This window comes from Talpa occidentalis, unplaced genomic scaffold, assembly GCF_014898055.3.
Source record: "Talpa occidentalis isolate TD23 unplaced genomic scaffold, MPIMG_talOcc4v2.1 talOcc4.9, whole genome shotgun sequence".
In the NCBI taxonomy this organism is placed as follows: Eukaryota; Metazoa; Chordata; class Mammalia; order Eulipotyphla; family Talpidae; genus Talpa; species Talpa occidentalis.
In genome coordinates, this window is record NW_023605305.1 from 35,967,444 (window position 1) to 35,981,221 (window position 13,778).

General features: G+C 38.8%; 1 protein-coding gene across 6 annotated transcripts in view; it reads right to left on the reverse strand.

Annotated features, from left to right (window-relative positions):
* RANBP17 (RAN binding protein 17) overlaps positions 1 to 11,945 on the reverse strand; it is a 333,695-nt gene extending 321,750 nt beyond the window's left edge. For 4 of the 6 annotated variants that reach the window (XM_054691109.1, XM_054691108.1, XM_054691106.1 and 1 more), the window contains exons 1-3: positions 11,078 to 11,365; positions 4,051 to 4,197; positions 643 to 733 (exon numbers count right to left, since the gene is read on the reverse strand). In XM_054691109.1, coding sequence (XP_054547084.1) covers positions 643 to 733; positions 4,051 to 4,197; positions 11,078 to 11,227 — 388 coding nt within the window. In that variant the 5' untranslated portion in view covers positions 11,228 to 11,365. Of the gene's footprint in view, positions 1 to 642; positions 734 to 4,050; positions 4,198 to 11,077; positions 11,366 to 11,885 lie in introns of those variants that run through there. The other 2 variants (XM_054691111.1, XM_054691110.1) reach the window with 1 other exon arrangement.
* Between the last annotated feature and the right edge of the window lie 1,833 nt (positions 11,946 to 13,778).

Genomic DNA, 13,778 nt, shown 5'->3' on the forward strand with positions numbered 1-13,778 from the left:
AATTACATTATATGTGAAAAATATATTGCTACTTTATAGAAACATTTTTCCATCTACACTAAGTTCTAAGCACCCTTCATCTGTACATACACTGTCTCACCACAGAAGGAATCTACTTTTGATTTTACATGCATCCCAAATGATTTTAATACAAAATCCTGAGAAATACTGGAGAGTTGATTTCTTTCCTATCATTGGTTACACATAAAGTTTAGACAATGACAGCATGGACTCCACACAGACTGTGTGAGTTTGAATCAGAGCTCTATTTCTTCCTTGCTCTGTGCTCTTGTGCACATAAGAGAGTCTATTAAATCTAATTTCCTCATTTGTAAAATGAGGATAACAATAGTGCCCACCTCACAGGTTCAGAGGATAAAGTGTAACAGTGCAAAAATTAGTAAACATTACACAATATAAAATGCTAGTTATTTATTACTGAACTGAACAAATTTTTTTTGATTAGACATTTTTGTATAACACATCATTGCTCATCACTAGATTGGTAAAGAAGATATGATTACTCCTCTTTAAAAAATGACAGAATCAAATAATTTGCAACATAGTAACAGTTCAACATATTTAAGTAGAAAAATTTACTTTTAAGGTACAACTTGATAAAAAGAATAATAAAGCACTTACTGATATCTATCCTCTGTTCAACTGGCAAAGGACTGACTCGGCCAACAAGTTTTGAAAGACATGTTGCTGCAAGGAGTTGAGCATAGGATGTCTAGAAAGAATAATAAATTTTATTTATCACAAATGAAATTAAAATGATCTAATGCTATAAAGTAACTGTAATAGGAATTTTTTCTAAGCAATAATGGGAATGTTCCTGGTTTTCCAAACTGGCAGATTTCCAATGGATAAAATATAAATACAAACATAAATGCATATGAACATAAATCTCATAAGGGTTCAGTAATGGAGGAAGATGTAGGGAGTCTTCTCAAACAACAGGAAGCAGTTGAGGAAAAATCATGATTATAAGCAAGTTCAAATAAAATACTTTGCTCATGACTACATAATTCTGCATGTTTTTACCTCTGATTATCTCTTCAAATTCATCTACATCCACTCTTCATGATCCTCTTACCACAAGAGCCTTTCAGTTCCTTTCTATGACTTTCCCAGGCTGCCTCCTCATTCCTTCAGATCCATGTCTAACTGTATTCTCTCTAGCCATTAACTGTCCTAACTTACTAATGGACTCAGTTCTTCAAAATTCAGCTGAGTTAATCAGTACACTCCCAGCAATTTCTTGTAAAGATAGCCTTTCTTTCTTTTTTCCTCCAGGTAAGCAAACCAAGACCAACCTTTTTTTTTTTTTTTTGCAAGTCCTATGATTTATGAATGGTTTTACTATTGCAAACTATTGTAAACTGTTGAGAAAAAAAATCAAAAGAATATTTTGTGACACATGAAAATCAAAATTCAGTGTTGATAAAGTTTATTAGTACACAAGCCGCACTTAATATTGTCACTTAATATTGTGTAAGGCAGCTTTCATGCTATCACAACAGAGTTAAATAGGTAGACAGAGACCATATTGCCATTCATCGCCTCCTACTGCTGCTCAATGCACTATGAGTTGCAGGGATGGAGTTTTAATTTCATAGCCCCTAGAGTGCCATGGCTATTGCCATGACATGACACCTGACTTTTATTATTACCAGTGCATCAAGTCAAAACATGAAAAAATAAAAGTATACTTCAGATAGCTAACATTGAAGGCACAATGGAATGTGCATTACTGTGATGGAATTAGATGGAACAGAAGTGTGCTTTTTATGAAATGGCCCTATGGTTGTGCTATAAGAACACAATATATGTTGACAATGTTGACACTGCTGAAAATATTTCTAACTCACAAGAAATTAACAGAAAAGGTATCAGTTTCAAACAGAATAATTCATGACGGCAGAATTTCTTCACAAAAATAAAAACTAAGGTTGTAAACCAAAGTTAAGTTTCAAAGTAACTTGTCTGTTAGGCAAGCAAGAAAGACCACTTAAAACAATAAGTTAATTAATACATCAGAGATAGTAAACTTCAGACTACTCGCTTTTTGGTAAGAATAATGCTCAGTTAGACATTAAAGTAACAGCAAAAATAATTCAAAATAAGACAAATAATTCCTGATGAACTGACAGATGTTACTAGAACTGTTAACACTGTTATGATATCATTTATTCTAGAAGTCACTGTAGAGTCTCAAGTGACTAGAGAATTAACCTCCATGAAGAGTCAGTGTGAAACTTCTGGCCAGAGCATTTTCAAAATAGCTGGTAAAGCCTAATTCTGCGCAACCTGAAGTAGTATCTGCTATGATGTGTCACAAGTGTTGGTAAAAATATATGAAAGGGCTTATTAAAGAAATGTATAAAACTTGTAAAAAACCTGTAAGAGTCTTAAGCCTGTGGTTATTCAGCCTATTATTCATCATTAGTTACTTCGTATTACAATTTGAATCATCAGGTATTAATGAATCAGTGGTAGTAACAATGGACTTTACTTCATGGTAGGAATTTCTATCAGAAACAAGCTGTACACTCCTGATTTGACCACTCCATAGCTTAGTGGAAAAGGTTTATTGCAATTTTTTTATTTTTAGCTCAGGGCTAAGGCTAAATTTTTTTTTGAATGAGAAGAACAAATCTGTATCACTACTGTTGAATATCAAATGCATATGGAAATAAGATTTGCTGCAAACTTGATGTCTTTCATGAATTCAACCTAAAGGTACAAACTTGCCTAAAAGGCAAAGCCATAATTTTAGTAACAACTGATATTATTTGAATCATAAGAAATATAAAAAATATATACTTCCCACACTATCAAAAGTTAAAACATGTGTGAGATTTCTACACTCAAACTACAGCATTGTTCAGACTTTAAAGCAAATAAAAAAAGACATTTCCATGCTTCAAAATTCACTTAACTGAGCAACTGAGGAGCTTCTACCTAACCTTCAATTGGACATGATTAATCTACAATGTAATAGCATTTTAAAAGGCAAATATGAGAAGTTTTAATAGAATCTTCAAATGCCTTCTAATTGATGAATATGCTTAATTAAATTTTTATGCTCATGGACTGATGTCAATATTTGGCAGTACCTATGTGAAAAAACAATTTCAAAGATGAAATATGTAAAATCACATTATGGATCACTATTAACATATGAACATTTGTAATCAATGTTGATAACAGGAAATACTAACTTTGCCCAAATAAGCAAAATGTTATTTCCAAAAGAAAAAGTCCATCCTTTTATTAGTAGACCTGCACCACCAAAAAGAAAAAGAAAAGCTGCTTTCAATTACCATAGTTCAGTAAAACTTTGTCAAAAGTTATTTTCTTTTCTTTTTATAGATATAAAATAATCTTGATTTTTCCTCTTGGCCCAAAAAGTCTAAAAATATTTACAATATGACCTGTTACAGAAAATGTTTGCCCACCTTGGCTCTAGATCATAGTCTTCTTACTGTAATGCTTTACTAAATCACTTCATTATTTATATATCTGTCTCCCCAACTCAATTTTAAGTTATTTTAAGCACATACAAAAAGTAAGTAGTAGGTAGTGCAGCACCTGGTTTTACATTTAAGTGTCTGTAAAATGATCATGGAATGAATTGTTATGAACTTCTAGAAAGGAGGCAGGCAACAGGTAGTCAGCATTCCACTGAATCATTCCCTCATGTTTCAGAGTTAAGCAAAATGTGCGTCTCCCACTTAGATTTTTTTTAAAAAGCTGTTAGTCCACTTTCTAAAAATACGTAACTTTTGTCCACTGATATGAGAAACAAATAGGGCCCAAGAGTAATCAAAAAACTATTTCAATTCATCCCTATTCCACTTGGTGGGCTCTTCCCTAAATTTGCTTTCCAGGCTTTCCAATTCTATCCCTCATTAATCTCTCTGACAGCGAAATAAACTATAGTAAAAAGACCTAGCAGGAATCATTACTAACCTACACAAATTCATTAACACTGACATAAATCTACTAATCTTTCATGGTTAATCGCTATAAACAAATACTTACTGTTCCTTGTTCTAATAAAAGTTGACACTTGCTGAGACATTCTGGGCTGTCAATAAGTTCCAGGAGTGCTTTCTCAGCCTCTATTCTTTGTGTAAGATCAGTCCCTATGTACAGATGAGTACATAATACTTCCAATTCGGTCAAACTCTTAAGAAGAAAAAAAATTTTTAATTTTACTGAGCGGAAAAAAACAAGTAAATATATAAGTCATGGAAACAAGGGATACAAAATGCCTATTTCGATCAATTCAGTAAATGCTTATTGAACTTCCACTATTTACTAGAGGTCATAGTAGTGAACAAAACAGGCCTATCTCCTACCTTCAAATTATTTAATTATAAATTGACAGTTCTGTGTTGGAAAAGTAAGAGTATATATAAAGAGGAAGACTTGCTTAACCCAAGGAATTAGAAAAAGCTTGCCTAAATGATAATTATGCTGACATGAAAGTGTAACCAGATTTAAAAAGGACTAGACAGCAGTTCCTGCAAAGAAATAGCATTTACAGAGCCCAGGAAAGAGCCTAATCATTTCAAGGTATTAAAAGCCCAGCACCATTGGTAAACAGACATCAAGGAAGAAATGCCAAATAAGGCCAGAGGAAAGGTGGGGGCAATGATCATGAGCAAGCTGCAGACACTATACCAATTTACATTCTTTCTCAAACTGTAAAAACTTCAATGGTTCTATCTACAAATAAATAATAATTATAAATGTATGCTTCTGAACTAATGATTTAAAGTGCTGCAAGCAAACTATGTCATGATTTTCAGGAATTAAGACTTGACCCCATGTTATTTCCAGCAGTGTAATAACTAGCTACCATGTTACAGGTTCCTATTTTACAGGCACAAAGAATAATTCATTCAGTTTATGAATATAATCTCATCTGAAGATATAAGACACATGGATACAGTTTGAAAGAACACAAAGCGAATGCAAATCTCCACAGATGGAAATCATTTTGTTAAAGGCATCTCACTAAAACAAATTACTTCCCTTAGAACTTGAATTAGTTATTTATTCTTTAGAGGAAAAATTAAAAAAAAGGTACAGATTTCAATTTCAGGTAAGCATTTGAAAGTAATAGAATATTCTAAAGAAATACCACTTTTTGTCCTGTCTGGCCTAACTTTTTATGTGGCTGCCATAAAGCCACACTAGTACAAATACCTCCCTCCCTCCTCATGCCTACTGCTTTGCCTAATAGGAATACACAAGAAATACTAAGATGAGATCTCTCCATATCCTTTCATGCTTTCACTTTTCTTTGCTGTCTGTTTTAGATTCTCACTTCCCTATCCACATCAGAGCTCAACATCCCAGACTTGGGAATTTCCTGCTAGATGTGAAAATAAAAATACAAAAGAAAGGTTTCAAATAGATAAATTAGGATTAAAGACCACAAATGAACCACATTTTAAACATTTCCCCTACCTACACTGGTCCAAGACCTTAGAGTACTACTACTTACTGCTTATAATATTAAAGGCCATAGAAAATTTAAGGTTCATGAAAACATGTCAATTCCCTATTACAAAAATTAAAAAAAAAAAAAAACACACCTTTTCCCCTCTCATGACTCTTGATCAACCCCAGAAGTCTTTTCTTTCACCTAATAAATCTGAAGGGCTGAATTTCGGCACTGATAATATCTAAAATAATTTAATGATAAGCTGGTCCTGCTATCATGAATTCATCTAGATCAAAGAGTCTTTGAAGTAGAGTTTGAGTGCAAAAAGAACTAGGCCAGAAATAGTGACAAGGATCTGTTTAAAAACAAAATAACTAAAAATAGTGTCTGCCTCATGGTTTAGAGTGGGCCCTAAATCCAATGACTCATAAGAGAAAGGAGAGGGACATTTGAGATGCAGATACACAGACACAAAAGGGGAAAGTCATGTGAAGACAGGCAGAAAATGGAATGATGCTTCTACAAGCCAAGGAATGCCAAGGATTGCCAGCAGTCATCAGGAGCTAGGAGGAAGCCATGGAATACTTTCTCCCTAAGGCCTCTTGAAGGAAACAACCCTGTTGTCACATTAGTTTCAGATTCTGGTGTCCAGACCTGTAAAAATCTATTTCTCTTATCTTTACCCACCCTGTACACAGCAAGTTCTTACAGGAGCCCTAGGAAACAAATATTAATCAATTCAATGGTGCTTAAATAAATCCATTTGGGAAGATTATGGAAACGGTCTAGAAGTAGAATTTGCTAAACTACTAAGTAGTTTGTTTTGCTATACTGAGTTTAAAAAAAAACAAAGACAAGTATGGAATATAAATAGTATTTGTTTAAGTCAACAATGTTACCAATTACTCCTTTTGCCCCAATGATATTTTAAATTATTACCAAATGGAAGGTGGTGCAAGATAAAAAGAGAAATGTTTTAACTTTCTCTGATGAAATACTGGAACAAGGGCACAAGTCAAGTTATTCTTTCACTATGATGATAACAATTATACACATGCCTAGCATACTACATTATTTTAGAGAAAAGGATACAACCACAAATATTCTTACCCTGGTAGATTACCTAAATATTTAAGAGTTAAATTCACAATGTGGTGACTGCAGACTGACCAAGCAACCTTATGATTAGTATTTGACTTTCCAGAGAATCTGCTTATGGAGAAAAGCTTTATTTTTCACAATAAATAAATAGATTTGCATCTTAGTTTTCTACAGTGATGTTTGAGCATATGGTTAACATGAGACTGCCTTAGAGAAATGGGTCACTTCTAATTTTATGACAAATCACTTATTAATAAAGCTTCTGCAAGGTCCAACATTAGAAGCTGTAACAAATAACTAATAGGTATAACAAGGAGTACTGGACATCACCTAGCTCCCACAGAGTAACTATCAAATATAAGCAGACAGTACCCGATTTCCATCCCCTAGGAGACAATGACATCATTCTGCCTACTGTCTAAATAAAGACCTTCCAAGTTACTCTGGACTCATTTCTGGTCTTTGCACGTGCCATGCTCCAATCCATAAATGATGTGACTTCTTTCTATAATGTAATTCCCACATATACATTATCAACAGTAATTCCCAGAAAGGAGATCAGTAGTTTCTCGCTGGGGAGGGACAGAAGAGAAGGAGATAGGGAAGCACTAAAGAAGCAGCATAAAGAAACTTTGGGGAATGGTAAGATACTTCATTATTTTGTTTACAGGGATGGTTTCATGGGTATAAACATATGTCACAATTCATCAACTGCACAGTTTCAATAGATGTAACTTATTGTGTCAAATTATACCTCAATAGAGAAGGAAAAAGAGTGAAGGCTTTGGTTCTAAGGGGGGAAATTTTCTTAATAATAAAAAAAAAAAGATGAATCAAAAAAGATCTACTCCACCTTTGAATTTAAAACTTTCCATTTTCCATTTACTTCCCTATATATTTCCAGCCTCCTGGAGTGAAGCTTCTTGATTACCATTAATAGAAAATAACTTCATCTTGGAATTACTTGATTCCCACAAACTCTCCTACTTCCTCTCTTTACTTACCTTTTCCTGAGCATACCTGAAGGCTTATTCCTTGGTTTCTCAGAACTCTTTCTTCTATAATGAACTGGATTGTATTTGCTTAAGTGTTTACAAAAGTATTTTCATTTTATTTTTTAAACCACTCCTAAAAAGTAAACTTCTGAAAAGTACACCCATTTTACAGACAAAAACAGAAAAAAACAACTAAGGCTGAGAGACCAGATATATAAGCTGTTCAAGACGGAACAAAGAGTAAATGGCCCAGGAACATGTCTCCTGTCCCCCTGTCATTTTGTCAACCTTTACTTGAGTCACCAGTTATCTATAGATGATGCCTTAGCCCATACTGTCAACTCTGTAGTTTACCATCTTTATATTTGTCTACAAAAGTCTTCCTTCTGGAAATCCAGAAAAAAATTGTAAAAAAAAAAAAATTCCAAAATGTCAGAAACTGGATTGAACACCTTTCCATGTCATGCGTCCCCTTGGTTTTCAGTTGTCTCTGAAGTCTAGACCAGAATCTAGATTTACAATACCAATGTTATCATTAACTGTGCCCCTTAGTTCCTACTGCATAGTATGGTTCAATCCAAAAAAAAAATCTAGCCTTTGCCCTCACTTCCGGGAGGTTATCTATTTCATACCTAGCAGTATTTTGGCTCAGGGCAAGGGAATGGCCACACCAGAAAGAACAACCACATGTTTTTGGGTGGGGACTCTGGATCCCATAGTATCAATCCAAGAGAAAGTCTAAGATTAATTACATGGGTAATTAATCAGCCAATCATGCCTACTTAATGAAGCCCCAATAAAAACTCCAGAAATTGAAGCTTGAACAAGCTTCCCTGATTTGCAATTCTCAAACTGCCATGTATATGTTGGGAAAGTAACATGTCCAAGAACAACAAAAGCTGTGTTTTAGGATCCTCCAGATTCTGCCCTGTGCACCTCTTAATCAGTTTGAACTTTTGTAATTCCCTGGTAATAAACTGCAATCGTGAGTATGATAGCTTTCAATGAATTCTGGAGGTTCTTCTGATAAACTACCATACCTGAGGGTGATTTTAGAAACCTCCAAACATGCAGCTGATGTTAGAAATGAGGGCTGTCTTGTGAGCTGTGTCCTCAAGGCTGGCAATCTCTGGCTAATTCCAGGCACATACAATCCTACTAACTCTTTTCAAATAAAAACTTACCACCTCCATCTGATATTCATAAACAGTAAAGCAGTTAAACAGTATTTCCCAACTGTCGCCTCTAATGTCCTAATTTTCTTTAGGGGATGCTTTGGGGATGAGAGCAAAAGTTTTGGAATATGCCACTTACATGTTAAGTGACCTCAAGCAAATAATTTAGTCTTTCAAAACTAAAGTGGTAAATGTCCACTTCCCAAAATAATTGTGAAGATATTAAGATAGAAAAAATAAGTGAGCTCAATCAGTGCCTGGCACAGAGATCCACAATATATTTTCAGGAACTAATCACTTCAGTTTCTGAAAATAAGAAAATACAACGGTAATCTGTTGTCTCCTGTTCAAGTCCATACTTTTGGGATGATTTTTCCCAAATCCCTCTTCATCCTGCTACCGTATTGTTCAAATATAATAGTTCACAATCACATCTAGATCAAATCAGGTAGGATGGATGGGTATCAATAAGCATGGCTATAGTCCCAGCTTCTGGAACAATTTGAGAGCAAAAAAAGATCAACTAATTGGAGCCTCCAAATTCTTAACATTATCACTTGATTGTAATCAAGGTCCCTCTGTTCCATCTAACGTGCCTTCAGCTTACTTGTTGCCAGCTCCACATCTTTCCTCACTGTGCCCATATCCCCCAATCTGAACTGTCTCCTCCCAGATAACCCAGATTCATTACTTTGAGACAGAGTACCCTAACTCACAAGTTCCTAACCAGAATGCATGAACCCTGAGTTGTTTATAAGTATGAAAGGGATATTGGTCCCAAGCCCTCCAGGCAGCCACAATTTTGGCAGTGAGCAGTGTATGTTAATAAGCCCCAAAGCTACCATTTTTTTGTGTATGTCATTATGTGAAAAAGATTGTGGAACAGTACCCTCAGCGCACTTTACAAAAATATGCTTCTTTGTTCATCATCTTGATGACATATTCTTACTAATTACCTAGCTGGGGAGCTGAAAGTATGACACAGGTATGAAGGAATATGGAATTATGAGTTATTAGGCCTGCTCTAATTCTGTAACCTTGGGCAAGTCACAATTTTTATATCACTCAGGGTTTTCAGGAATAAATGTAGATATGCACATATATGCACACCTCTCAAGTTAGTTGTGTGGCTGAAACTCTACAATGATCACTTAAAAATTCAAACTGCTAAGTACTGGTTTTCACTATTAATAAATGCTCCTAGTGTTAACTGGATGACATTATGATCCCATTTGCTGAAAAGAATTCAAATTGAGTTTAGTTTTGTTTTTTTTTTTTTGCCCTGCCGCCAATATTGCCTGATGTTTTATGCCCAACTCCTTTGTTAAGCTGTCTGCAGATGCTATGAAATACAATCTCAGGAACCCAATATGGGTAGTTTTTTTCAGTAGCAGTTGATTTTTCCATCACTCTACTTAAGTATAACTTTACCTATGTTTTAATGTTATGCACCATCTTCCCACATCAGAAAACATTTCTAAGTTCCAGCACGGTTTTTAAATTACTCCCATGATTTATAGCTGAATTATGAACATCTGATAAACTATTCATATACAATCCCTAAATCTTGCCTATAGAATCTTCCTGTGAAAATTTCCCAGAGGGCACACTTACTACTGGGAATAAATAACATTATTTTGACCTGGAGACCTTAGAAATGGCAAGGAGTCAAAAGGTAATGTGTGGGGCTCACTACCCCCTCATCTATAACATGTTAGAGTTGTCAATTACTTGACAGGGGAGTAACTGGTTGTAAGAACCCTTTGAAAGAATCAATTAATAAGGAATGAATAAGTTTGATGGCAGTGGGTCCAAAGAGGTCTACAAAGGAAATGAGACATTTTAACAGTATCACTATATGAAGAAACTGGCTACCCCTCTAAAGTCATTTCCTCCTCTGCCTCCTTCCCTTTTATAGGAACCCTATGCTCCAGCTAGAGAAAACTTCCTGCAGTGTGCACGATCTTCCACAATTCTTTGCCTTGCCTCAAAATCCTCTGCATCTGAACCCTTCCCTCCCTCTTACCGGGCCAAGACCCACTAAACTCCACACTTCTTTCAAGACCCACTAAACTCCAAGTCCCCTGAATATACAAATCATAAAGTTTTGCTACAGCTGCATCTTCAGTGACCAGCTGAGTAGGAACTCGATAAACTAAGTAGACGAATTAAAGCTCCAAGCAGCTCACAGTATCTCACTGAGAAGCCTAGTTCTGCCTCACACCTTCCCAACACACACATACACACACAGGCACGCAAGAAGGTAGATGCCCCTTTCCAATGTCCCTGTAATATCCCGCCATTAATTCTCTCATATCGTTTTTCACATGTACTGTAATTACCTGTGAATCCAACAAGGGCCTGGATAGTAAAACGAGGTAATCCTTTATCCCAGAACTTTGCACAGTACTTGAGACACAGTGGGGGTGGGGATGGGAGGTCGGGGGACTCAGGGGGCTCCATACATTTTTGTTTAAAGACTCCATGCACATGCCAGTGCGGCCCAAGAATAAGCAAATGAGCCTTCCCCCTCCAGCCGGCGTCCCATCCTCATCGCCTCCACGATCCTCGCGCGCGCCGGGCCCCCTTCTCCCGCTCCAATGGGGCTGCTGCTGAGCCTCCAGCGCAACTCCCCACAGACACAGCCCCAGCCGCTCCGGCCACTTAAAGTCCAATCGCTGCCGCCCACCCCCCGGCGGCTCCAGCCCCCTCGAGCTGCGTCCCAATTGCGCGGCGGCTGCAAGGCTGGTGCCGCGGGCCGGATCCCACCTGCCCGGGCGTCGTCCGAGCAGCCCAACGCGCCGGGATCCCGCGCCGAGGAGGGCGGACGCCCGCCCCGCACCGCTCAGCATCCGCCGCCCGGGAGGGCCGCGCTCCCGGCCCGGCCCAGACCCCAACCAGCCGCCGCCCGCCCCGCACTCCCGCCGCGGGTGCCAGCCGCTCCGCCCTCCGCCCCGGCGGCCGGGTGGGCAGCCCAGGCCAGCGCCCCCGGCCCCCGACCCCGGCGGGCACAGAGTCCGGGGCTCTGGAGCGCCGCCCCGCGATCCCGCGGCCTCCGCCGCCATCCTCGGCCCTCGGCCTCCAGACCCCCGCGCCCTGTCGCGTCCCCGGGGCGGCGGAGCGGGGACCCGCGGCGCAGGGCGCACTGACCTGGAAGTGCAGCGCCATCTTCCCGGGAGGCGGCGCCGGCCGGCCGCCCCGAGCGCCCGAGGGGAGGGAGCGGAGGCGGGCGCCGTGGAAGCCCCAGCCGCCCGCGGGGTCCCTGTGCCGCTGGCTCGCACGTCCCCAGGGCCGCGCAGCCTCCACATTCGAAGCCCTGGACGAGGCGGGGCCTGGCGGACGGGGCGGGGCCACGGAGGCTGCGCGCGCGGGGTGGGCCCGTGCCGGGTCGCACCTGGAGGGTCAGGAATCTCAACGGCCCGCCCGCGAGGTTAACCGCTGCTGCTTCGGTGAGGTACGACGTCTGACGTCTGCGCGTCCACGCAACCCCCGTCCAACTGTCATTCTTGACCTCTGACTCTTGACTCAGAGATTCTCTTGACCCGTAACTGAGGTAGCACAATTCATTGCCCATAACTTCTGACTCCCGCAGCGCCACAAAATTTTTTATCCCCTAACATCCGCAGGCCATGACACAGTCAGCCATAACCTGTCACTCCTGCTGGCCAATTGCCTTTGACCTTTTACTCACAGAACCCAGCTTTCCTTTATGTTTTACCTTATTTTGGTTAAAATTAAACTGACAGTGTCTGCATAACGTTAGGTTGTAAAATTGCACCCTACCTCTTCTTTTCTGTATCTTATTTAATATGAATTTGTCTTTTATACTAAATGATTCCATTGGAATGAGAATTTGAGAAGATGTAGGTCAAAGTCTTTCTGGTGCTCTTACCATCTTACTAAAGTTTGACACTTCCGTTTGGGCTCTTTGTACTTTAGTGTGAAAATACTAAATTTTAATACTTCTGTGATTCAGATTTACTAGCTACAGATTCTCTGAAATTTTGGTAGCATGAAGGCTAGTTTTGCTGGGTATAGAATTGGCTTTTAAAAATATTTTGGGCATTACAACATTTTTCTCCCTTCATTATGGGTTGCTTTTGTTTCTGTTAAGAAGTTAGCCATCAGGGCCTCCCCGGTGGTGTAGCGGTTGAGCACTGGGCTGCAAAGCTGCCCGAAGCTGCCCACAGCCTCCGCAGCACCGGTTCGATCCCTGGACACCAGCGTGGGTCCCACGTGGCACGGCAGACCTCTCCTGCTGCCCGCTGCTCCCCTCAGCAGTGTATTTCATCAGTCTGCCTGTTCTGTTCCCCACTCTGGCTCTGGTGAATTCTCCCACCCTCCTGCACTTCTGATGTACCCAGTACTTGTATAAATAAATAAATCTTTAAAAAATAAAAAAGAAGTAAGCCATCAATCTAATTGTTGCTCCTTTGAACGTTATATGTTTCCTTCTCTAACCCCTGGATGTTTTATGTCTTTTCTTTCTTTTTTATCTTCAACAGTTTGATTATAATGTAAGCCTGTGTGTGTGTGTATGTGTGTGTATGTGTGTGTTTGCACACATGTGTACATCAGTCTCTGTTACCCAGCTTGAGATTCATAAGCTTATTTTATATAAAATTTATTTTTCAGTAGTATGTGAAATTTCTTAGCCATTTTTCTTTCACTTGTCTTTTTTCCCTTCTCTTGCTTTTATCTTTCTGCAACTGCAATTGCATGTATGTTAGATCATTTTACAATATTCCATATAGCTCTTATACTCTTTTCAGCATTTTTTGTATTTTTTCTCTTTGTGCTTGACTGGATTTTTTTTTTTCTACTGTTGCTCATTCAGTAGGAACTCTGTTCTCTATATCTGAGTTAGTGTACAAGCCTTCTATTGAATTCTTTAATTTGGTTATAATATTTTCAGAAACAGAATTTTCATTTGACCCCTCTTTTCTGTTCCTTAAGCTATACGGAGACTTTGTTGGAAAAAAAAATTCTTTTGAGGTAACATTGGTTTTTGTCCCTTTTTCTCCACATAGTCACTGCACTTGT